This window comes from Arachis duranensis, chromosome 5 (assembly GCF_000817695.3).
Source record: "Arachis duranensis cultivar V14167 chromosome 5, aradu.V14167.gnm2.J7QH, whole genome shotgun sequence".
NCBI lineage: Eukaryota > Viridiplantae > Streptophyta > Magnoliopsida > Fabales > Fabaceae > Arachis > Arachis duranensis.
The window spans coordinates 83,816,775-83,843,613 of NC_029776.3; the positions used below are offsets into that span (position 1 = coordinate 83,816,775).

The following is a 26,839-nucleotide window of genomic DNA, read 5'->3' on the forward strand; positions in this document are numbered from 1 at the left end:
TTTATCAACATATTAATATTGATAATGATTACATAAAAATTATTTAATATTTAATATTTTTATATTATTTATTTTTTATATATTTTGATATATTTATAAATATTTTTTATTATTTTTATATGCTATATGTTTATTCCTACTATTTAAAATTTTTGGATTCATCACTATTTTTGAGCATGTTTTTTAATTTATTTTTTATAATTCATTGAATACAATTTATTACAGTAAATTAATTATATCAACTAATTGATTTAATTAGATATTTAAATATCACACGATTTATTATAATTCATATCAATCGAATAATTATAATTTATTATATCAATTATTTTAATTCATTAATTTATAAGGTACATAATAATATAGATGATTTGTTACTTATAATGATTAAATACAATAATACAGATTAATTTAGTTAAAAAAATCATTGTCTCATATGTTTTCCTATTTATTTTTTTAATTTATTATATCCAATCAGTTATAATAAATTAATTATATCAACTAATTAATTCAATCAATTATTTTTTAATTTATTTTTTTGAATTCAATAAATCAAATAAAATCAATTATACTAATTATTTGTATCAACTAACTCATTTGATTAGTTCTTAAAAATATTTTTATTTAATTTATTTTATTTATTTAAATACATAAATTATAACTGATTAGTTATTTAATTTTGTTACGATAAATATCAAATTCTATTCCGAATATAAAAATAAAAAATTTTATTCCTTCCATTTTTATTTTACCACTATAAAAGATCATATATGCTAGAAGAAATTATCATTCATTTACCAATTACTATTTCATTAGGTAGCTTTTACAACAATTTTTTTTTCAAGGAGTGCTACACATACAAGTCATTTTTGTTTACAAGTCTTACAAGTTGGGTCTAACACGCGCGTTACAGAAGAAGAAGTTGGGCCTAACACGTGCGTTGAAGAAGAAGAAGAAGAAGAAGAAGAAGAAGAAGCGTGAATATAAATGACTTGTATGATTTGTATGGAAAAGCGTTCTCTCGTTGCCTTCGATCTCCTTCTGTTTTTTTGTATTTTTATGGTTTCTGAAATCAAGCTTTGAAATTGTTTTGAAGATGATGGAACTTCAGAAATACACCCGAACGATTACAAAAATACACCCAAACGATTATAGAAATACATCAAAAGGATTACAGAAATACACCCAAACAGTTACAGAAATAAACCAAACGATTACAGAAATACACCCAAAGGATTTAAGAAATACACCAAATATAGGGAGAGACAGTATATTTCTTCTTGAAATCAATACACCCAAAGAATTATAGAAATACACCCAAAGAATTACAAAAATACACCCAAAGAATTTAAGAAATACACCCAAAATTCGTTGAAGTACACCTTATGCATAATTCAAAACTCTTTCTCTTTTTCCTCCTCATCTTCTGCTGCTGCTTCTTCTTCAAAAACGATTTCAGAGCTTGATGTCAAAAAATAATGGTAACCGAGAATAACAAAGAAAGAAAACAAAGAGAAAAGCACGTAAATGAAGAAGAAGAACAAGAAGAGGAAGAAGAACGTGTAGCAAGAAGAAGAAGAAGGAGAAAGAGAAGGCAAGAAACGTACCTTGAATAATGTTTCTTCGTTTTTTCTGGTGATTTTGATGAAGGAGAAAGAGAAAACGAAAAGAGGAGAAGAAATTTAAATAAAAAAAGAGGGAGGAAGAGAAGAAAAAGAGACACAGAAAAAGAAGAAGAGGAAGAGGAAGAGGAAGAAGAAGAAAACGAGGCACAAAAAAAAATGTGAAACGGCGTGTTTATAAATGACTTGTATGACTTGTATGGAAAATCACTTGTATGTAGAGAATTACTCTTTTTTTTTCTTCCTATGAGGCGTCGTCGTAAGAAGTCAACTATCATGGACACAAACCACCACACACTCTTCAACTTTTGTGTTCATCATTCAGAGCAATATATGATATATTATCCATGAAGTATTTATAGACCATAGTGCTATCATATATGCATAAATAAAAAAAATTTTGTAATTAAGTTTAAGTCAATTATCTGTTTGTGTGGTATATTATAGTGTGAAATTACTTTCAATTTGTGTTGTGCAATGATATTATGATTTAATTTAAGCTTTTGTTTTAGAACTGTGTTATGATTTTATCTCATCATTTTCTCTTAGATATCAAGTTGATGTATTTTTATTTATTATTATTAAAACGGATGTGATATAAAATTTGTAAAAAAAAAAAACTCTCACACTCAATTTATTTTATTGTAGTCTTTTATCTCTTCTATTTCTTTTTATTTTCTTCTTATTCATTTTATTTTTTTAAAAGTATTATATAATTTATTATAATTTATACCAATTAATTAATTATAATTCATTATATCAGTTAATTTAATTCATTAATTTATAATATGCATGATAAAATAGATTATTTGTTACTTATACGTTTATTCTTCTAAAATCTAAATCTGAATAATTATTTTTTTAGTTTTAGTTATGGACAAAATATTATTAATAATAAATAATAATTAATCACTCATACTTTTAATCAAAATGTTTGGATGATTTTTATATTTATTAATATTAAGTGTTGATTATTTTTCATCAATAAATTGTATTATAATTTTATGTTAGTTCATAACTGATTAATGATTAATATTCATGAAACTATATTATTCTAAATTTTATATTTTACAAATATTTTATTTAAATGTATTTTAAACATAAAAATATATTATTTTTAGTAATATCATACTTTTACTTTTTTTAATTATTCTAAATGAATATTTTATCAAATACTAATTAAAGACATCCTTCTATTTGTTTTTACTAATTTATTATCTAACTATTATATAAAAATTAAAATCGTATTAATGAATTTAATATTAAAGTTAATTTGGCTTTTTATTTAGAGTATTTTTCAATTTTTTTAGTCTAATCAACCAAAACTATTCAATTATAAATAGTCACTTCTATCTTATTTTATATTATTAACTAATTAAAATTACTAAAATTTAATAATACAATTCTGGTTTATATTTTTATGTTTAATTCAATCCATCTAAGCTATATGATAATCATTTTAATTTTTATATTTTATAATGTAATACTACATACATTAATAGTAAAATAACATAGTAAATTTTCATGTTTTAATATTACATATAAAATTAATACGTACAAAAAATTTTAAACTTTTAAATCAATACGAATCATTGTAAATAATACTTATTTATGGCATAAACAAAGAAATACAGAATTTTAAGTTTTGCATATAAAAATTTAGGAACATGTTATATGTACAAATATAATTGCATAGTATTTTTTTTAATAGTGTAGACCAACAACTCTAATTTTATTTCAAGGTCAAATTTAAAAAAAAGTCGTAATTTTAAAGGTAGTCAGAAAAAATAACAAAATTAATAAAAAAATCTGCTAAAAGTAAAAATGAGATAACAAATATAATTTTATCTCTTAATTCAGTATATTTATTTATATTTTATACTTTTTTTACGATTAATTTTGTACGGTGTTGATATATTAAATATAATACCTGTTATAATAACAAAAAATAAAATAAAATTTCAATCAATAATTTTATATTCTTTACTTTTTTTTCAGTTTTATTTTGGATTTTAATTTATTACTAAAAGGTAGTGAAATTCTATTGATACTGAAATAAAGTTGCAAAAAGGTCCATAAGATAGAATAAGTAAAATAATGTGATACCCATATTACAACATCCAAATGAAACAACCTAGGATCTAAAATGTTTATCTTTCTCTTTCTCGCCGTCTATTATATTATCGATTCTATTATATAAAAATCGATTTTTTACATTAAATAATAGAGTCAACGTAGCATGTTTCTGAGAGTGTTTCTTAATTTATTTTGTTTAACTCATTAAATACAATTTATTATGATGCATTAATTATATCAACTAATTGATTTGATTAAATATTTAAGTATCACACAATTTAAAATTATGTATATTGATTTGATTTTTATGATATATAAATTTAAGGAATAAATTAAAATAATATAACTTATTACTTATTTAATTTGAATACAACAAATACAAAATTAATTTAGTCAAAAGTTTATTATTTTCTAATCTTCTATACATAAAAATGACAAAACAAAATTGTAAAAATAATCTTTTTATCGTTTTTGCTATTTTAATTTTATTTTCTCTGCTTTTTTTATGTGTAATTTTATTTTACATTAACTTTGTGTATTTAATAACAAAATATACTCATATTAATTCTATCATATAATAATATATTTTTCTCATATATTAATCAAAGAATTTCAATATTTATCAACTACATCTAATAGAATGACTGAGAAGTAAGAACTACGATAAGTTAAATCCAGATTCAAAATGCTGAAACGAATGAAAGAAAACAGTGGATATATTATTAGAGAAAAATATATAATAACGAGAAATATACTAAAACTGGATTTTTCCTCCAACTAATAAAAGTAAGGTGTCAATTCCTCATGAATTCATTTTTCCTCTAAAAGATCACTATTTTCTCTTCTAAATTTATTTTAGAAAAATATCTTTATTATAATTATATTACAATTAACATTTAACAAATAATGTATGATTATGCTAATTTAGGAAAATATCTTTATTAAAATTATATAAAATCAATATTTAATACATTATCAACTAATAAAAGTGAAGTGTCAATTCTTCATAAATTCATTTTTCCTCCAAAATGAAAGCATTATTCTCTCTTCTAAATTTATTTTAGAAAAATATCTGTATTATACTTATATTACAATATTACAATTATGTTACAAGTAGCATTTAATGAATAATGCATAATTATAGTAATTTAGAAAAATAAAATAAAGTCCAGTAATTTATCTTTCGACTGCACACGTATGTAGAATAAATTTTAAGAAGGAGTCACGTATAGTAAATACAATCGATCGATGATTGTAAAACTGTATACTAACATTGATATAATATTATTTCAGGTATATGTTTTGCAGGTATCAAAGAAAGTGTTGAGTTACTTTTAGTGGTTTAAATTATTTATTGTTTATTAGAGAATTTTGTGCATTAGAATTCTCTAATAAGTTATTATTTATTTTGAGCTGATTTTGATATGTTCTTACTTGACAATAAAACATCATATAAAAAAATGTTGGTGGGTCTAAGTATTACTAAGTTATTTGTGATCACATTGAGTATATATGTTTGATTTATTGAAAAAAGTAAATTATTAAAACTAATTAATAACTATTTTAGAGTTAATACATTTAACACTAGATTAAGAAAAAACAAACAATACATAATATGTTACATTTTTATTAATCAAATTATTATAATTCAAATTAATCTTAACAAAAGAATTTAAAATTATAATTTCAATCTTATCACGTGCATGTCACGAGCTATTAGACTTATTTTTTAATTATAAGTCGTATTTCTGGAGACGATGATAATGGTTGTCATAGTTAAATATGATTTATTTTTTTAATTTATAATTAAAAAATCTTTGAAGAAGTCATGGTTGTTATATGTATATTTTTGTGTACTCTTATATACTGTTTGTAGATCTATATACTATTTGAAGATAATAATAATAGATTAAATTTGATTAAAAATACGGATTTGAAAAAAGTTAAAGGGAGTTCGCTGGGTAGATGGGCGAATTCTATGTATTCCCATTTCATTATTTTATTGTGCAAAGCAAAAGTCAGATTGCAATGAGTTATAGCTCAAATGGCATAATCTTCCCATATTCACTTAAGAGGTAGTAAATTCGAGTTTCACTCCTAACTTTAGTAAAAAAAAAAAAGTAAAAGTCAGATGCATACCTTAAAATTCTATCAAGTAATCATTGATTCATCTATTATTATTCTTATCTTCCGGATCAAGAGGCCAAGATTACATGACAACAAAAAATGAAAAAAACTATTCTTATTTCTCATTTTCTTTCTGTAATTAAAAAATAAATTTTGTTTAGTCCTGTTTTTCTTGTATCCCAAGAAATGAAAATAAAAAACTTTCGGGCCCATAAAACTTTCGTGCTTTTAAATGACACATAGAATAAGGTCAAGATACTTGTTCATAATTGGAACAATTTATTGACCAACGATAAATCTTTAAATAGAGTTCCGATCTGCAACGAATTAGTCCTTGGTATGCAGGATGAGAATACTGCGAGAAAAACCAAAAAAAAGATACTTGTTCATAAATAAGATCCTTTAGGTCAATTCTTTTATTATTAACTCTGGAAATCAGTTAGTTGAAAAATCACATTGAACTACAAACCTATGCATTTTCATGTGCAAGGGTTGCTTCTTATGCTTGTGCATACTATTGAGAACATAATAAGCATTAGTGTTGTCCTTTTGCGAAATTATTAATTAGTGAATATTTCACAATATATAAAACTTAAAATGTTCCATGGAAATTTTGTTTGAATTAGTAATTAGATTAATTAAGGCTATTTAATGTCATTGCTGTCAGTAAACCATATGGATTCACCAAATGAAGCTGCTTACAAATGTTTTCTAGAGCTTTATTGTTTTTTGAAGCATATGATAAAGTTTCCATTCATATTTTAAGAAATCCATTTCACTGAAAAGTTTTATTAGCAAGTCACTTCTTCTTCTATCTTTTGCACTCATCAACTAAATTAACCAAAAAGTTTCCATTCTATCTTTTATTGACGAAATAATCTTTTATTTAAACCAAAGGAAAATTGATTTTTAATTGTCATTGTTACTTTCAAAATCAATCAATTATTGTTTAAGCTACCGTATACCAAATTGAAAGGCTAGTTCATGACTTAGAACTTGTACCTATTGACATTGAGAATGCAGAATGCAGCAAGCTTGGTGTATATTGATTGATGCAAGCTAATGTACCGAAACATGCATCTTGTTGCCTATAAATCAATGAGTTAAAACAGTTTCTGAAAACAAAACTAGCACTGCAGATGCTGATATTGAATCCTCTATGCCCTCCTTCCAAAAAGTGTGTATGCCAGAAACTGCAATGTGCACAAACCAATGCATCTTTCCGGGAGCAAGGGCTGGTTCTTATGGTTGGGGAATACTTTAGAGAGCATGAGCATCATTATAAGTAGTTGTGTCCTTTTGTAAGGATGAGTGAATCGAATATCTTGCATGACTAAACTCTCTTTCTTCAATACATGCATTCCAATCTCTCTTGCAATTCGCTCAGTTGGAACCGCATGAAAGTAATTGTAACTTGCTTGATACGAAACCTCCGCATGATTCCATTCCTGGCATCACAAACTCGGTACTTCCACCCTCGTGGAGTTCCTGTCAATCATTTATAATTCAGAAGCATATATTATTTGTGTATTTTGTATTTCAATGTGTATTCTATTCTGGTGGTTGATTTTAGTGTACATCTAGCATGATTGATTAATTTAATGTGAATAATTATGTAATCTACATTGTTAATTAATTAAAAAGTAACAAAACCTGATTGAGTAACATGCCTGTGCCCTCAGGATTCAATGATTTGCAGTTTACTGCTGAAAAGACACTCAAGCACGGTGGAATCCCTCTAATCTCCCGAAGATGCTTGCATTCATCCATGTTGATCCAGTATAAAAAACGAAATTCTTGCATGCATTCAGGAAGGATTGTGAAATTATTGCCTATTAAGTCTAAATGTTCCAAATTGGGAAAGCATGCAAGAGCCAGTGGAAAAAACTCATCTGACAAATTACTGTTTCTGAGAGAAAGCCATATCATATTGTGAGATGGAAGGGAGTGAGTGATTCGATGAAGCCCGTCCTCATGCTTTCTTGATATCCTCCCCAAATTGCCTCCTCCCGAAATATGACACTGATGCAGTCGTGGCATCATGCCAATGACACTTGGTATCTTACACATTTCATTCCTACTCATTTTCAGAAACCACAACCCAGAAATATTACGAAATGAACATGGCAAATCTTTTATGCCTGTGTTACTCAAATTAAGCATTTCAAGAGTTTCCATTTCGTCTGGAATTTCTGGAAAATACTCAAGGCTTGAGCAACCAGATAGACGGAGAGCAACTTGAATATGGAGAGTTCCTTTGGTTGAAAATGATAGGGAAAATACTTTGAAGGATATCTCCACCATTCCAATACTCTTAAACTGTTTGCAAATTCCTTGACCAATGTACTTCTGATTTAAATTGAATTTTTCTTTTTTTTTTTGCAACTCTTTGCACACCACCAAATTCTTCTCCAAGAATTACACTTACATATATTTGTTACAATATCTCGTATCATATAAAACTGTTGCTCAAAATACCATGGAGCATATTGAATGATCAGGTAGCATTCTTTTTTCTTTTGCTGTCACTACTGAAATAAACAAGAAGTTTGTGTCCTTTTTATGTTCTCTTCAAGAACAAGATCAATCAAGCACTCTAATCCCTGTGCTCTTTTTAGTTAGTTTGTTCCATTTATTCAGAAGATTATTATTGATCAAATAATATAGGGAAACTATACGTGATCACACTTCCCACTTATTATTTCCCACCAAAAACAGCAATCCCTCCTTAAAAACTGAAACCGAGTTTTTTGTATAGAGCTATAAATGTTTATACATAGCAAATAGGTAACTTTGGTGTTCTGGAATATGTTCTATGAAGCTCTTTCTTTTGGTTGGAATAGATTCATAGCCCCTCGGCCGCATGTCTCCCCTTTTTGCTTTAACTTCTTTGAATCTGCATAATACTTGTATATGCTTATTGAAAATTAGCAGCAAGTACTGCTTGTTATGACGCTGTCATTATTAACTTAATTTAATTAATACAACTTATGAATCAATATTTAGTTATACCTTTCAGAATTATTATTTGACTATCAAGTTTGTCTATATTGCTTTAATTGTTATTATGCAGGTACAACAAAGCTATGCATCAATTGTCAAGGGCATGTATTAAGTGCAAATATGCAAGAAAACTGCAACATGGTTCCATTCAATTAAGGTGATGCTTCTTTTAGAGCCCTAAGGCTTTTACATTGGAAGAAAGCTTGAATACTATCCAGATGAAGTAGGGCTTAATTGTTTCATTCTTTGCTCCTAAACTCACACCACCCTAACTCTTTCCTAACCACATACCCAAACCACACACTACAATGCTTAACATTGTACAAAACATCACACACAACATCATTTTTATGTTCCTCCTAGCAAAAACAGTGCCTCCCCTGAATTGTGGCACTGCGCAGTTCCCTTTTGAATGTGACGCGTCTCCACTATGCCCAAGAGGATTCTGCGAAGCTGGTTGGCTAGTTGCAGAACCTGGTTGTAGCCTGGAGAGAAGAGAAGAAGGATGAGATAAATTTAGGGGTTAAGGTTCTATTTATTGAATTAAGCTGGGACTGATTGGAGTCAAAAACTCATGTCATATACACTGGCACTTCGTTAAGAAAAGATTACTGATGGTTTCAGTGGCTAAGAGAAGGGGGTTGAATCTTAGCCCCTTTTCTTGATTACACTTTCTGGTCTTTGAGGAGACTTTTTTGTTTTTGCCTCATCCCTAGCCAAGAGACTTTTTACTTTTGTCTCGTCATTTGGCACGAGACATTTTTTATTTTAACTCCTATGCAGCAGAAATAGAAATGAAGAAGTAGAGAGAGAATATTACACCCAGATATATCTTGGTTCAGCCGTTAAGTGCAGTGCAGCCTACATCCAGTCTCCATCACAAACATGATGGAATTTCACTATAATCTTCCAGATTACAAACTGTAAAGTGCTAACCCAACTTACAAGGGGATTCCCACAGAATCATGAAACACAACCTAGATGAACAAAGGAACTCTAAGACATCTATGGCTTTTTCTTTTAATTTTGCACTCTCTGCCTTTTTCCGCTCTATGGCTTTTTCATACAAACCTCACTTGTTTGCCTTTTTCCATGAGATTCAAGATATGACAAAATTAAACAGAAAAATTACAAAACAGAATACATTTAAGGAGAAAAAAATCTGTAAGTTTAGGTAGCTATGAGACTTCTGTGTCTTGCACTCTCACTTTCTTTCCTTGACTCAAACCGTGACTGTTCGCCCCTTTTATAGAGAAGTGAAGCCTTCACAGTTGAAACACAAAACCGAGCTTAGCTTCTTTTCCTTCAAAACAGAACCGGTTCGGCCACAGAGAGAGAAGAGGTAACTCATGCAAAACCTAACATGCAAATACCTCTAGTTCTTCCTTGGTCATCATTCTTCATCAATCCGAGCGCTCCATCCTTGGCTTGCTCTCCAAGATGGATTTCTGGCCCTTGATGCTTCATGATGATGATGGCTTCATCTGCTCCAATCTCTGCCTCCTCCATCACTTCGCCACTCTAGCTACTTCCTGTGGTGGTTGAGCAGAATCAGAGACAAGCCATCCTCCAAAGATCTTCCTTGCTGGCCGAATCTTCATCAACTATTTTTAGTATGATGAAGCCAAGATCTCATCACAGAATCTTACCATAAGTGATGCAAATCTTAGCCACAGCATACTTTTCTTTTGTTATGTTTTCTTGCCATCATTAGTTCGATGGTCTTGAAGCATGCATCTTCTTCTTTCATTCGGTCTTCCATTGTTTCCTGGACAATAACCGAAGCAAAGAGAGAAAGAGATGAGAGAGAGAGTAAGCAATCTTGAAAGAAAATCAATTAAGTGAGTTAAACCAATTAATTGGTAAAAGTTGCTTTTACTTCTCTTAGAGTGGTGTGTAGCAAGAATCATAATAATTCCCATCAAATCAAAGTCAAATTCTCTCTCATAGTTCCCATGCAATAAATGGTAATGTAATTAATTTGAAATCCATCACAAGGTTGAAATGGGTTCCGTTGAAGGCAAACCTTGCTTTCATTCAAATTTGGTTTCGGACCCATCATGCTTGCCTTCAAGCAATTTTGATTTTGGGCTTGTAACAACAAAATTCATCCTAGCCCATTTAACACATCATAAATTCAGCTACATATATTAAACCATTTTTGTACCAAAGCTGGTGGATTTAACCAATTGGGCTTAAGTAACAATTTCTGGCCCAAATATGATTTCAGCCAACGTCATCACAATATCTTAATACCAAGGCTGAATATTTTTGATACAATTGGGCTTGATATATTTTTCTTTTTTTTTTCGGCCCAATTTATACCTGCACAGCAAAATTAATTAATTAACATATATGAATCAAAATTAAATTAATAATTTTGCTGTTAATAATGTTTGATCATCATCAATTTAATTTAGAGTTTTTCAAACTCATCAATCTCCCTCTTGATGATAAACATTATTAAAATTGAAATAGAAAGAAATTTAAAGATTTGAGTACGAGTACTCCCTTTGAAGATTGAATTTCTCCCCCTTTCAAATTATCACATGGCTCCCCCTTGATGTATGCTATTTTACCAAGGGAAGCACTAACCTGTGACATTTAAATCAAGTTTCAAGTAATAATGTTATTTAGCATATTATGTGATGCTAAATGTTTGATCTATGAGCAGTTTAAATTGATAATCAAAACTTATTTGACATCATAAACTTATTTTCTGCTTAATGTACACAACATAATCAAACAGAAATAATTTTTGCTGTTCAAATTGGTTAAAAAAATATTTTCCAACAAATCAGAGCAATCATAGTTATGGTAGGAAAAATATTTTTCAAGCAAGATATAATCTCTCCAAACACAACAACTATTTTCATTAAGAATTAAGAGAACTAACTGCCAAAAATAAATCCAACATTAAGCATTTTATCAAGGTAATTCAAATGTATCATAAACACAGTAAACACATTTTACCAAGATAAAAATCAAATGATGGCAGCAATGTGTTCAAAGCAATATTCAGAGCATCAATCTTCTTTAACAGGAATGATCATGAATTCTCAAGAGAGAATTTCAATCCCTGTTTTTTAATTTCAATTTTTTTATTTTTCTCCCACTTTTGTCATCAAAGGGTCACCTGCAAACAGTTGTGATATAGCAAGCAAAATATTCAAAATATAGTCAAACACAACAGAGTATCACAGGGTATCTCAGAGTTATAAAAGTTTCCAACCCAATAAAATAAAGTACCAGATTGAGTCTACTTAAGCCAATATCCTAAACCTTAAAATAGAACATTAATAATCAGACAAATTGAGATCAGAGTCTCCAACATCTTCTTCACTACCAACTCCGAGATCCTTCTCCAAGTTTTCCAGCATCACACCGACTCTCTCTTTACATCTCCCCCAAGCCCGTTCATTTTCATAGGCTAGCTTGTGAGCAGCCCTATGAGATTGCACCATGAGCGCAGACATATTGGAGAATTCGGTGAGGATTTCTCTTATGGATTCGGTTGCTTTGGAGGATTCAAACTGACTTTCAAGGTCGCTGTCCATTGGCATTGATTTCTTACTCTTGGTTCTTTTTACAGCACCACCACCTTTGATCATAGAAAATTTGTTCTCCACAGCCTCATTTGTTAAATCTACCTTATAGTACTCAAAAATACACGTGAGAAACATTCCATAAGGTAAATTAGCTTTCTTGGTACTTTTTACAGACTCCCACATATGTCTAATCATGAGATAAGCAAATAAAATAGGAGAAGAAGTAACAAGGGCAAATATTATTAAAGAATCAGATACGGTTACCCTATTGTGAGAACCACTTTGTGGGGTTAAAATGTGAGTAGTGATGCGATGCAACAGTGAGTTGGTTGGTCCAAGAGCCTTGTGAGTAGGAACAGTGCCGTCCAATCCAGACATGTTTGCACAGATATGAGAAAGAACTTGCTTGTAAGTAAACCCAACATGTTCATCCCATTTGTCACTCATGTATACCCTCGGTCCTTCATCCGTGTAGCCATGGGCAGCACTGATGGTTTCAGTGTTCAGAGTGATATGCACACGCTTCACATAGGAGTGAAAACTACCATCAATCAGTCTCAGATTTGCATAAAATTGCCTAACCAGTTTTAGATAAACCATTTTGTGAGTGAGGAGCAATGGGGACCATTTGATGTTGTCAAATAGAGGTTGCAAGTTGATTCCTTTGGCTGCCAGTTGCTCAAGATTCACCAAGTATGAGGGACAGATATGCCTCTTTTCCAAAACCTCTTGATGGAATTCATAGAATGCACATGTCAAGAATCTGGATGGATCATAGTGAGAGTGTGGCTTGTGAAATTTGTTCTTGAATTCCAGTGACTCAAGATTTGCCGGTTCCCTGGTTTCATGCAACACGAAACCTTTGGGCTTCTGAGAGCTTCTACCTGATGTGTGTGGTGTAGCCTTCTTTGGTGAACGTGGCGGTGGTGAAGGAACGGGTGAGGTGTGAGATGATTCTTCCTCAACACTGGGCTCTTTGTTTTTGCCACGGCCAGAACTTTTGTGAGCAATCTTCTTTCTCATGGTAGGTGTTTGTTTGGTAGATTGAGAGGGAGAGGATGAAGACGTGGAGTGAATGTGAATATGTGTGTGTGATTGTGGTGTGGACTGTTTTTGAGAGAGACGAATTTTTCCACTTTTTCTTGATGCAGTTTTCTTTTTCATTATGTGAAGAGAGACAATGGGGATGGTAGAAGAAGAGATGGCCGAAGGTGGATAGTGGAGGGAGGTTAAGGAAGCAATAAATGTTGATTGGAGAGAGATAGTGGGAGGGAGTTAATGGTCATCATGCGCGGTTATTAACCAAGGCGGTTTCCCAAGGATTTGAAAAGGTGGTTGCTTAAATCAAGGGATTAGTTGAAAAGGAAAGATTTGATTTGACATTATGCCTCTTTCAACTAGATATGATAAGACAACTTTGAGATTTGATTTTTTAAAAAGGTGAGGAACTAACAAAACAGTCAGAGATGGGTCAAAGGGATTTTGTGGGGCCCATTGGAATTTATTTCTACGCAGTCTCCCCCTTAATCATAGCTCTCCCATCATGCATTTATTTTTATCTCGTCCATTCCTACGAGATAAAACTGAACAGAATCAGAATTTCAAAAATTTTCAACAGAGCTTAAATTAAACATTCCCAAACTTTTCCTTAACAAACAGAATCTGTCTTCACATAGGGGTTTTGTAAAAATATCAGCAAGTTATTCTTCAGATTTTACAAATTGAATATCAATAGTACCCTTTTGCACATGTTCTCTAATGAAATGATATTTGATCTCAATGTGCTTAGTTCTTGAGTGCAAAACAGGATTTTTTGAAATATTTATGGCACTCATGTTATCACAGAACAAGGGTATACTATTGATTTTTAATTTGTAATCTTCCAACTGTGTTTTTAACCAAATCAATTGTGAACAACATGCAGATGCGGATATATATTCAGCTTCAGCTGTGGATAGAGCCATTGTGGCTTGTTTTTTGCTTGACCACATATTGAGTGAGCTTCCAAGGAAGCAACACATGCCGGAGGTGCTCCTTCTATCCACTCTATCTCCTACATAATCTGCATCACAAAACCTTACTGCACAAAAGTCATCAGTTTTAGGATACCATAAGCCATACTCACTAGTTTCCTTAATGTATCTAATGATGCGTTTAACAGCCGTAAGATGGGATTCCTTTGGGTGAGATTGAAATCTTGAACATACACCCACACTTTGAACAATATCCGTTCTAGAGGAAGTAAGATACATCAGTGAGCCGATCATTCCTCTATACCGTATTTCATCTACATTTTGGCCATCATCATCCTTTTCAAGTTTAGAGTTAGGATGCATTGGTGTTCCAATTGGTTTGGAATTTTCTAAGCCAAATTTCTTTATTAATTATTTTGCATACTTGCCTTGGTGAATAAAGGTACCACTAGGAGTTTGTTTAATTTGGAGGCCAAGAAAGAAAGTTAGCTCTCCCATTAAACTCATTTCAAACTCACTAGTCATGAGTTTTCCAAACTCTTCACACAAGGACACATTGGCTGATCCAAACACAATATCATCCACATAAACTTGAATAAGAAGGATGTCATCATTAGAAACTTTAATGAACAAAGTAGTGTCGGTGGTTCCCCTTTGAAAATGATTTTCTAATAGGAAGGCACTAAGCCTTTCATACCAAGCTCTTGGAGCTTGTATAAGGCCATAAAGAGCCTTTGAAAGTTTAAAAACATGATTAGGAAACTCTTTATGTTCAAAACCGGGGGGTTGAGCCACATACACTTCTCTATCAATAAAGCCATTAAGGAAAGCACATTTCACATCCATTTGAAACATTTTGAAATCCTTATGGGCAGCATAGGCAAGAAGCAACCTAATTGCTTCCATTCTAGCTACCGGAGCAAAAGACTCATCAAAATCAATACCCTCTTCTTGATCGTAACCTTGAGCCACTAATCTAGCCTTGTTACGAACAACTTGTCCATCCTCACCAAGTTTATTTTTAAAAACTCATTTAGTACCTGTTACTTTCTTACCATCCGGATGGGGTACTAGTGTCCAAACCTCATTCTTGTCAAATTGAGAAAGCTCCTCTTGCATTGCTTTAACCCATGATGGGTCTTCAAGGGCTTGTTTGATATTGTTGGGCTCCATTTGTGACAAGAGAGCAAGATTGCTAGGTTTGGTTTGCCTTTTGGTGGAGGATCTTGTGGTTACACCTTGAGAGGGATCACCAATGATGAAGTCATAAGGATAACCCCTCATGGACTTACATTCTCTAGGCTTTCGGACAGGTGTTGAGCTTTGATGAACTTCTAGTGGTCTCACTGTTTCAGTTTTTCGTGTCTGCTCAGGAGACAGACTGGAAATTTCTCCTTCGATCTGACGAGATAAAACTGGGCTGACAGATTCTTCATTTTGCACAGATTTAGGATTTTCTTTACTTGTTCCATCCTCTTCACAATCTGAATCATTATCCTTTACAATACTGGGAATTAAGTTAGAATCACAAAAAGTAACATGTATAGATTCCTCTATGGTTCTATGCTCTTTGAGATAAACTCTATAGGCCTTGCTTGTGGTGGAATACCCAACAAACATTCCTTCATAGGATTTTGGATCAAACTTTCCAAGGTTTTCCTTATTGTTAAGTACAAAGCATTTGCATCCAAAAACATGAAAGTACTTAAGATTTGGAGGGGTTCCTTTCCATAGCTCATAAGGGGTTTTCTTTAACCCTTTTCTAATGATTGTTCTATTCAAAATATAACATGCTGTGTTCACAGCTTCAGCCCATAAAAATTTAGGAATCTCATTCTCACATAGCATAGCCCTAGTCATTTCTTGAAGGCTTCGATTCCTTCTTTCAACCACCCCATGTTGTTGGGGAGTTCTAGGGCATGAAAAATTATGAGAAATTCCTAAGTCATCACAGAAATTTTCAAAGTCTTGATTTTCAAATTCTCTTCTGTGATCACTTCTCAAATGGGCAATTTTCAAATCCTTTTCATTTTGAATTTTCTTGCAAAGGGTGGAGAAGGCATGAAATGCATCATTCTTATGAGCAAGGAAAAGTACCCAACCAAATCTAGAGTAATCATCTACCACCACAAGACCATAATGTTTAACTCCTAAACTTTGAGTTCTAGTAGGACCAAAAAGATCAATATGTAACATCTCCAATGGCCTTTTGGTTGAGATTCCATCTTTTGATTTAAAAGAGGATTTTACTTGTTTGCCCAATTGGCAAGCATCACAAGTAATCCTTATCAAACTTGATGTTTGGAATTCCTCTAACCAAATTCTTTTTTACTAGATTAGAAATTTGGTACATGCTAGCATGACCCAACTTTCTATGCCAAAGCCATTTTTCAGATTCAAGAGATGTAAAGCATGTTACATTTTGTTCCTTTAAATCCTCAAGAGTTAATCCATACACATTGTTGCATCTTTTAGCTTCAAATAGAACATCCCCAATTTTCTCACAAACAACTAAACAATCAAACTTCTTAAAAATAACTTCAAAACCCAAATCACATAATTGACTAACACTAAGTAAATTATGTTTCAAGCCATGTACAAGGAGGACATCATTTATACAAGATGAGAAATTTTTACCCACTTTCCCAACAACCACTATTTTTCCTTTTGCATCATCATCGAAAGTGACAAGTCCTCCATCATATTCATCAAGCTTTATGAAGAAGGTTGTCTTTCCGGTCATATGCCTAGAGCATCCGCTGTCCATGTACCACATATTTTCCTTCCTCTTGGATGCTAGGCATACCTACAAAATAAGCTCAAGTGACCTTAGGTATCCAAATTTTCTTGGATCCTTTCACGTTAAACCATCTCCTATGTCCCAAATCATTGTAATAAAAATCAACTTTGTAAACTTTATTACCAATCATTCTTTCACCAAAAAAACACTGAACAGGAAAATGACCGCTTCGGTTGCATGGCCTACAAAACCTTGGGGTTGCTGTTTTATTAAAGTAGGTAGGATCTTAAAATCTTATGTCATTGGATGAAGAAGCTCTTTCTTTAAGAGAAGGTTTCTTATCAGATTTATAAAATCCCAAACCAGCTTTATCAAAGAGTGGTTTTTGACTGGCCAATATTTGATTTAAATTTTCAGAACTTTGAGTAAACATGGCCAAATCATTTTCAAGACTTCTAACCTTTTTCTGCAACTCTTCATTTTCTTTAAAGCAATGGACATATGCAACTATCGAATGATCACTTTCACAACTTCTGAGTTGAGCTTTCAACTGCTTATTTTCTTCTACAAGATCATAAGCAGTTTCGGCCTCCCTCACTTTGTCTTTAAGAAAACTGTTCTCAACTTTAAGAATGGTAATTTGTTGTTCAAGTTCTTGATTTTCAAGCAGAAAACATCTTATTTTTTCAGAAAGGTGATCTATCATAAGATGAAGGTCTTCAGTGTTAGGGTTTTAAAAAATACCTGATCTACATGATTTGCCATGAGACAAGGCTGTGACTTGGTCTCAGATTCTTCTTCACTGTCCGAGTCATTTTCCAAGTCTTCCCATGATGCCATTAGACCCTTCTTCTTCTATCCCCCTTTTTGCTTCTCCTTTTTCCTTAGTTTGGGACAATCAGATTTGAAGTGTCCCATTTTCTTGCAGTTGTAACAAGTTACTTTGCTAAGGTCTTTCTTCATTTTTCTTGAGCTGCTGCCTTTGCCTTTGAACTTCACCATTTTCTTGAATTTTTTGGTAAACAACACAAATTCATTTTCAGAGGAGTTATCACTGGATTCATCATCCAGGGGGTTAGTTACAGAAGAAAAAGTAATTCCTTTCTTTTTTGACTCTCTTTTTAAATAAGTGTTTTCAAAAGCAAGAAGGTTTTCTCTCAAATCATCAAGTGTCATGGAATCAAGGTTACTGCTTTCAGAAATAATTAAACCTTTTGTTTCCCACTCTTTAGTGAGACATCTCAGCACTCTTCTCACAAGCACAGAATCAGAATGTGTTATTCCCATAGCATCCAATCCAACAGTGATGGTGTTGAACCGTTCGAACAGTTCATCAATGGATTCTCCTTCCTTCATTATAAACATTTCATATTCCCTGTTTAACATGTCTATCAGAGTCTTCTTTACAATGGTGGTTCCTTCATGAGTGATTTGTAATTTATCCCAGATTTTCTTTGCTGTTGTGCATTGTGATACCCGTCGGTACCCCTCAAAGTTGATAGCATAGTTGAGTAGATTTATGACCTTGGCATTTAGCTCCACTTTCTTCCTATCTTCCTCTGTCCAGCTTGCTTCTGGTTTAAGAGTGACTACTCCTTCAGCACTAGTGTTAGTAGGAAACTGTGGTCCTTCTAGGATGATCTTCCAAAGCCTGTAGTCTACTGCTTGCACAAACATATTCATTCTCTTCTTCCAATAGGTATAGTTTTTCCCATTGAAAAGAGGAGGTATGTTGCTTGACTGCCCCTCTGTGAGATTGTAGGATACCAGATTTGAGCCACTGCTTTCTGCCAAGAGGATCTTTTCTCCAAGCTGCAAAGCTTGATCTCTTTGAGACCAAGCTCTGATACCAATTGATGGTTTCAGTGGCTAAGAGAAGGGAGGTTGAATCTTAGCCCCCTTTTCTTGATTACACTTTCTGGTCTTTGAGGATACTTTTCTGTTTTTGTCTCGTCCCTAACCAAGAGACTTTTTACTTTTGTCTCGTCACTTGGCACGAGACATTTTTGATTTTATCTCCTGTGCAGCAGAAACAGAAATGAAGAAGTAGAGAGAGAATATTACACCCAGATATATCCTGGTTCAGCCGCTAAGTGCAGTGCAGCCTACATCCAGTCTACATCACAAACATGATGGAATTTCACTATAATCTTCCAGATTACAAACTGTAAAGTGCTAACCCAACTTACAAGGGGATTCCCACAGAATCATGAAACACAACCTGGATGAACAAAAGAACTCTAAGACATCTATGACTTTTTCTTTTAATTTTGCACTCTCTGTCTTTTTCCGCTCTATGACTTTTTCATACAAACCTCACTTGTTTGCCTTTTTCCATAAGACTCAAAACATGACAAAATTAAACAGAAAAATTACAAAACAGAATACATTGAAGGAGAAGAAAATCTGTAAGCTTAGGTAGCTATGAGACTTCTATGCCTTGCACTCTCACTTTCTTTCCTTGACTCAAACCGTGACTGTTCACCCCTTTTATAGAGAAGTGAAGCCTTCACAGTTGAAACACAAAACCAAGCTTAGCTTCTTTTCCTTCAAAACAGAACCGGTTCGGCCATAGAGAGAGAAGAGGTAACTCATGCAAAACCCAACATGCAAATACCTTTAGTTCTTCCTTGGTCATCATTCTTCATCAATCCGAGCGCTCCATCCTTGGCTTGCTCTCCAAGATGAATTTCTGGCCCTTGATGCTTCATGATGATGATGGCTTCATCTGCTCCAATCTCTGCCTCCTCCATCACTTCGCCACTCTTGCTACTTCCTGTGGTGGTTGAGCAGAATCAGAGACAAGCCATCCCCCAAAGATCTTCCTTGCTGGCCGAATCTTCATCAACTATTTTTGGTACGATGAAGCCAAGATCTCATCACAGAATCTTACCATAAATGATGTTGATCTTAGCCACAGCATACTTTTCTTTTGTTATGTTTTCTTGCCATCATTAGTTCGATAGTCTTGAAGCATGCATCTTCTTCTTTCATTCGGTCTTCCATTGTTTCCTGGATAATAACCGAAGCAAAGAGAGAAAGAGATGAGAGAGAGAGTAAGCAATCTTGGAAGAAAAGCAATTAAGTGAGTTAAACCAATTAATTGGTAAAAGTTGCTTTTACTTCCCTTAGAGTAGCGTGTAGCAATAATTATAATGATTCCCATCAAATCAATGTCAAATTCTCTCTCATAGTTCCCATGCAATAAATGGTAATGTAATTAATTTGAAATCCATCACATGGTTGAAATGGGTTCCCTTAAAGGCAAACCTTGCTTTCATTCAAATTTGATTTCGGACCCATCATGCTTGCCTTCAAGCAATTTTAATTTTGGGCTTGTAACAACAAAATTCATCCTAGCCCATTTAACACATCATAAATTCAGCTACATATATTAAACCATTTTTGTACCAAAGTTGATGGATTTAACCAATTGGACTTAAGTAACAATTTCTGGCCCAAATATAATTTCAGCCAACTCATCACAATGTCTTAATACCAAGGCTGAATATTTTTGATACAATTGGGCTTGATATATTTTTCTTTTTTTTTCGGCCCAATTTATACCTGCACAGCAAAATTAATTAATTAACATATATGAATCAAAATTAAATTAATAATTTTGCTGTTAATAATGTTTGATCATCATCAATTTAAATTAGAATTTTCCAAACTCATCAATTACTGTCAAGCATTGCTAATGACGTTGTAACTTAGAAATGAAGCAACCGATTCTGTTTTGGCAATAAAACTGATTTTAACTGGATCATTTACACTCATGACATGCATTCATTCAACACATGCTTGTAAATAACTATATAAGCTGATTAAGCTAGTCGTAACAGTTTAGATCAATCACTTTAGTTCAAAGAAAATAAAATTCATATTTCTCAAGTTTTCTATTGAACACCGCTTTTCTCTCCTCTGTTCTTCCCTAAGACAAGACCGAGAGTAATTTTACCTTCGACGAACGTCAATGCTGTCAATACCATGGAGAGCTTCATCGTCTTCATTCTTTATGAAATGATTAGTGTAAGGTCCTGCATCGGTTAGGGAGAGGAACGAAGCATGCCTTATAAGAACGAAGCATGCCTTATAAGAGTGTGGATACTCTTCTAAACATAATGTGTGCATTTTGATGAGTGAGTGTGTGGATACCTCTTCTAAACATGATGTGTGCATTTTGATGAGTGAGTGTGGAGGGCTTTGTGCGGCCTTTTCCTTTTGTGGTCCGGGCTGTTACTGTGCCAAAGTGGACAATATCGTGCTGGTAGGTGGTCTGGACTGTTACAATTAGTGAATTGAATATCTTTCATGATGCTACTACTCTCTTGCTTCAATATATGCATTCCAAACTCCATTTCGCCGCCATATTGAAATTCAAATGAAACATTCGCATGATTCCATTTATTTTCAAAGCATATTCCATCCAAATGATACGTTTTATTTGTCACGGACAGATCAAAAATAAATAGGTCCTGCATTTGGGTTCTCCCACCTCCACGGGAAACTTGCTTGCCATTGATGCTCACCATGGTTGTTATACGAGTTATATAAGTTCCACCATTGCGCCTATTCCGCTGTAGAATTGCAAAGCAAAGTGCATTCGAAGGGAACTCGCCACGAAACCAGAATGAAATAGAATCTCCCTTTCCCTGCTCTTCAAACCATGCTGGAATCGTTGTTCCTGGCAATGCGAACTCGGTTCTTCCATTCTCGTGCAGTTCCTGTGAGTCAATAATATTTCGTAGGTATTATTAATCTAATAATTTAAAAAAAATAAAAATAAAAATAAAAAGAAACCTGATTGAGTAACACGCTTTTGACCTCCTCCTCAGTCAAGTTGCTGCAGCCTACTGCCGAGAATTGTTTCAAATTTGGTGGAATTCCTGCAATCTTAACTAGCTTCGTGCAAAAATCAACTTTGAGGGAGCTTAGAAAGCGAAAATCTTGGATGCATTCGGGAAGGATTGTGAACCTGTTGCGACTCAGGTCTAATGTTTTCACATTGCGAAACCATGCAAGTGCCAGTGGAAAAAAGTTATCTGACAGCATATAGTTATTGACAGTAAGATTACTCACATTTGAAGAGCTGAGTGTTCCTTCAACCCCCTCTTCCAACTTGTTGCGTGATGCCCAAGTCTCATGGTTGTTTATGTTTACATTAATATATAATAATGTAAACAGTTTTGGCATATCCAGAATCACACTTGGTATCCTATGAAAGGTATTGGCAATCAGAATCAAATGGGACAACTCACAAAGGTTTTGAAATGACGATGGCAAATGTTTTATGTTAGTGCCACACAAACGAAGCATTTCTACCTTTTCCATCTTTCCTAGTATTTCTGGGAATTTCTCAAGTCTATTGCAACCAGACAACATAAGTATTTCAAGTGAGGGCAAATTGATAGATGGAAAAGTCCTAAGACTCTGGCAATCTTCAGCTTTCAAGACTTTAAGATTATTGAGGATACCAACTGAATTGTGAACTCTAATCAAATTCTTACAACCACTGAATGATAATTTTTGTAAAGTTAGAAGACCGGACACATCAGGTATCTCTTTCAAATATTCACTGTTGTCAAAATTCAAAACATTCAAGGAGGCCAAGTTCTGAAAAAAAAAAAAAAAAAAAAAAAAAGTCGAACAAATAACCATGTGAATTTACTAAACATACAAAATCGAAAAAATGAATTTAGTATACTTGCCTTGAATAAGCTATCCAACTTGTATGACTTCTTAAAGAGATAATAGGGTAACTTGAGTATAGAGAGCTTCTTTGGATGACCACTAGAGTGCTTAGGCAAATTGCATGACTTAAAAAGATAGTCGGGTAACTTGAGCATGCAGAGGTGCTTTGGTTGAAAATCATCTGGAAAACCCTTCAATGGAGACCTCCTCCAATCCAATACTCTTAAATTGTTTGGAAGATATTTGGGACCTTTGGAAAAAGAACCATTTTTTATGATAAGTGTCTTCAGATTTACCATATCCTTAAACGCTAGTCCATCCCATTCCACTTGTACAACTTTATTTTTCTTCTTTTTCGATGGATCACCATTTTCCTCCATTTTTGAGGAAGGAAATTCCAGATATATAATCTCAACGGTGCTAGTCCCCTTTCAATACAATATTAAAATCATGAACTAATTAAAATACATATATATACATTAGACAAATTTATGAAGAGTACAGAGAAAAATAATGAACTAGTATTGCATAAAATATATTGAAGTATGAGAAATGATTAACATGTGACCAGGGACGGATTTACATGGGAGGGTGTGGGGACAAGTGCCCCCATTGAAATTTTATAAAGTTCTATGTATTATATATAGAATAAAAATTTATTTGTCCCACTCAATAAATAAATTTAACCCCACTTCAATTTTTTTTAATTTATTTCTGTTTTCATAATAAATTATTAAATTTAAGCCCACTTCATAAATATTTATTTTTATCTTTTTATATTTTGTAATCCATTCACTTATTTTGTATTTTATTTTGTAGTTATGTTATTGTATATATTTTTTATTACATGGTTAATAGTTATTGAATAATAAGATTCATCAGTAATTTAAATTTTAAAATATAATAATATTAATTAGTAACAAATAAAAGTTGAAATGAGAAATAAGATCTAAACACACGGATATCCATTTTTTTTTCAAGTTAGCTCTAGTTTTGTTGGTGATAATGATATCAACTAGAAAAAATTTCAGTTATAAATATTATAAAGAGTCGATTTCGTAATCTTATGAGAGATTATTTTTAAATGATTATTTGGTGACATATATAAAAAATAGATATTTAATTGTATTGATAATGAAAGAATTATTCAATTTTTTTTAAAATATAAAACTTAGAAGAATAAAATTCTAAGTTATATGTTATTATTTAAATTACTATACAAGTATTTTAATTTATTAGTTAAATAACTAGAAGACTAATTATATTTTATAATAATAAAATATAATTATAAAATTATTATCATATTATATATACTATGCCCCCACTAATAAAATTATTATCATACAATATAGTTTGTGAGCATATAATATCATAAGGTGATAAAGCAAATTTAAAGACATAAAACTAAAATCATTGAAATAAAAACTTACTTGTTTTTCTTGTAAAACTTGAACTATATCTTCATGAGACCATAACCTGCTACGGTTTCCTGGCATATTTGGTGATTCTTGTCGAACAATTTCTTTGCCCATATCCTCTATCAAATCATGAAATGTCACTTGATCCCCAAACTTAATCTTTATGAGTGATTTATCAACCAACCGATCAATATGATAGGTCATGTGATCTCCATAATGAGCATGAAGTATATCACTAATTTCTTTCAAGTTGTGTCCTTTAAAGCAACAAGTGATATCAAGAAAAATATTCTTCTCATATTCCTCCAAAGCATCATAACTTATTTTAAGTATTTGTTGGATCTCCCTGTTAGGAATTTTTTCATACTGATGTAATGCAGATTCCCAATGTTCTACTTCTTTTCCAAACAAATTGGAACCTATTATTTCCAAAGCCAACGGATGTCCAGAGGCATAAGTTATTGCACAATTTAAAACATTCGCATAATAACTTGAGTTGACTTCATCATTTTTGAAAGCTTTTTTAACAAGCAATTCAAGAGAATGTTCCTTACTCAAAGCAGCTACCTCAAATGTCTTTTCAACATTATGGAGTTTTAGCAAATGTGTATCTCGTGTTGTAATAATCACCCTGCTACCACCACCAAACCAATCCGGTTTTCCAGCAATAGATTCTAACTGCTTTTTATCATCAACATCATCTAGAATCAAAAGAACTTTCTTTCGACAAAGTCTTTGTTGTATTTGTAAGGTTCCTTCTTTAACACCTTGTATCTGGACTCCCTCCTTCCCTAGTATCTTACAAAGAAGGTTATTTTGAAGATGTACCAACCCATATTTACTTGAATTTTCCCTCACATTTTCAAGAAAGCACACACTTTCAAAGTTGTCAGCTATCAAGTTATAGACAGCAATTGCAAGTGTCGTTTTTCCTATGCCACCAATTCCATGTATCCCTACCATGTGAACTCGATCACTAGAATCCATTTCCAGAAGTGAAATTATATTTGACACTCGAGACTTTAGTCCAACAGGGTAATCAGCAACGGGCAAAGGTACACGATTAATCTTTCTTGAAATTTCTTCCACGATATTTGCAATAAACTTGTGTTCATATCCATCCCTGCCAAATACACACAGATTCTTATTACAATGCAAAATTGTAATATTTTTTATAAATGAAAAACAATTACAGACCAGAAAGAAGTATATGAAGTGAAGTTACCCGTGTTTGAAATGATATCCTGACAAATTAGCAACTTGATGCAGAGCCTGCTTCCATTTGTCCACCTTGTTGCTCATGTCATATTTGTATCTCTTCTCATGCTTAGCTATTGCCTCTCCAAAACTATTTCTTTGATGGCGCACATCAGAAGGATCAACCTCATAGAAAACCGGTAAAACCAGGCGATCATTTCCCTTGATGCAGTGAAGGATGTGGACAAGCTCGTCTAAGCAAAAAGAAGAAGAAGCATAGTTAGCAGAGAGGACAATGATGGCAATCCTGGACTCTTCAATTGTGGTGAGAAGTGAGGGTGTGATTTCGTGTCCTCTTTGAAGCTCCTCATCATCAATGAAGGTGTGGACTCCTTTATCAAAAAGAGCTTTGTAGAGGTTGCCAGTGAAACCATAGCGAGTATCTTCGCCTCTGAAACTAATAAACACATCATACTCCCATGCATAGCCGAAGGAAGAAGAAGAAGAAGAATGGGTGGAAAAGGAGGAGAAGGAAGATTGCAGAGGCATGATAAGAAAGAAGGATAGAAAGTTGTATGAATGTTGGGAGTGTTGAGTCTCAGAAAATTAAAAGAAAGTAATAAAAATATAAAGGAAGAGTGAGAATGGATGCAATGCTGAATAATTAAGTTTCTCAAAGTCAGTCAACGTAGAAATAAAACAGAAACTGCCTTATCATTTCATATGCTCCGTGTGGGGTCTATTGTTCTGTAAGATTTTTCACTTAGGAATTTGGTATTCAAAGGGTGTTTCACTTTGATTACTTTTAATTAAGACAAAACTTGATTATGTGGGGTCCATTAAAAGCTAAGTCTGTGCAGCCTCCCCCTTAATCATAGCTTCTCCATCACGCCTTATTTTTATCTCATCCATTCCTGCGAGATAAAATCGAACAGAATCAGAAATTCACAAGTTTTCAACATGTTTCAAATCAAACATTCCTAAACTTGTTCTTAACAAACAGAATCTATCTTCACAGAGAGGTTTTGTAAAAATATCAGCAAGTTGTTCTTCAGATTTTACAAATTGAATATCAATAGTACCCTTTTGCACATATTCTCTAATAAAATGATATTTAATTTCAATGTGCTTTGTTCTTGAGTGCAGAACAGGATTCTTAGAAATATTTATTGCACTCATGTTATCACAAAATAAGGGTATACTATTGATTTTTAATTTGTAATCTTCCAATTGAGTTTTTAACCAAATTAATTGTGAACAACAAGCAGATGCGGATATATATTCAGCTTCACCCGTGGATAGAGCCACTGTGGCTTGTTTCTTGCTTGACCACATGTTGAGTGAGCTTCCAAGGAAGCAACACATGCCCGAGGTGCTTCTTCTATCCACTCGATCTCCCGCATAATCTGCATCACAAAACCCTACTGCACAAAAATCATCA

General features: G+C 32.6%; 1 protein-coding gene across 4 annotated transcripts; it reads right to left on the minus strand.

Moving 5' to 3' along the window:
- Positions 1–10,557: 10,557 nt before the first annotated feature.
- LOC107489963 (disease resistance protein RPV1-like) lies at positions 10,558–25,999 on the minus strand. 4 transcript variants are annotated; one of them, XR_008009483.1, is made up of 7 exons: positions 25,427–25,999; positions 24,214–25,324; positions 22,801–23,211; positions 21,893–22,705; positions 21,248–21,816; positions 21,051–21,129; positions 10,558–10,596 (listed from the first exon to the last, which is right to left on the minus strand). XR_008009483.1 is itself a non-coding variant. In XM_052262011.1 (5 exons), the coding sequence occupies exons 1-5, from the start codon at positions 25,945–25,947 to the stop codon at positions 21,253–21,255; spliced, it is 3,420 nt and encodes a 1,139-aa protein (XP_052117971.1). In that variant the 5' UTR covers positions 25,948–25,999; the 3' UTR covers positions 20,949–21,252. The 4 variants fall into 4 exon arrangements, 1 of the variants encoding a protein (XP_052117971.1); XR_008009482.1 differs by lacking the exon at positions 10,558–10,596 and adding an exon at positions 19,165–20,101; XR_008009481.1 differs by lacking the exon at positions 10,558–10,596 and adding an exon at positions 20,528–20,656 and having other exon boundaries at positions 21,051–21,816.
- Positions 26,000–26,839: the final 840 nt, after the last annotated feature.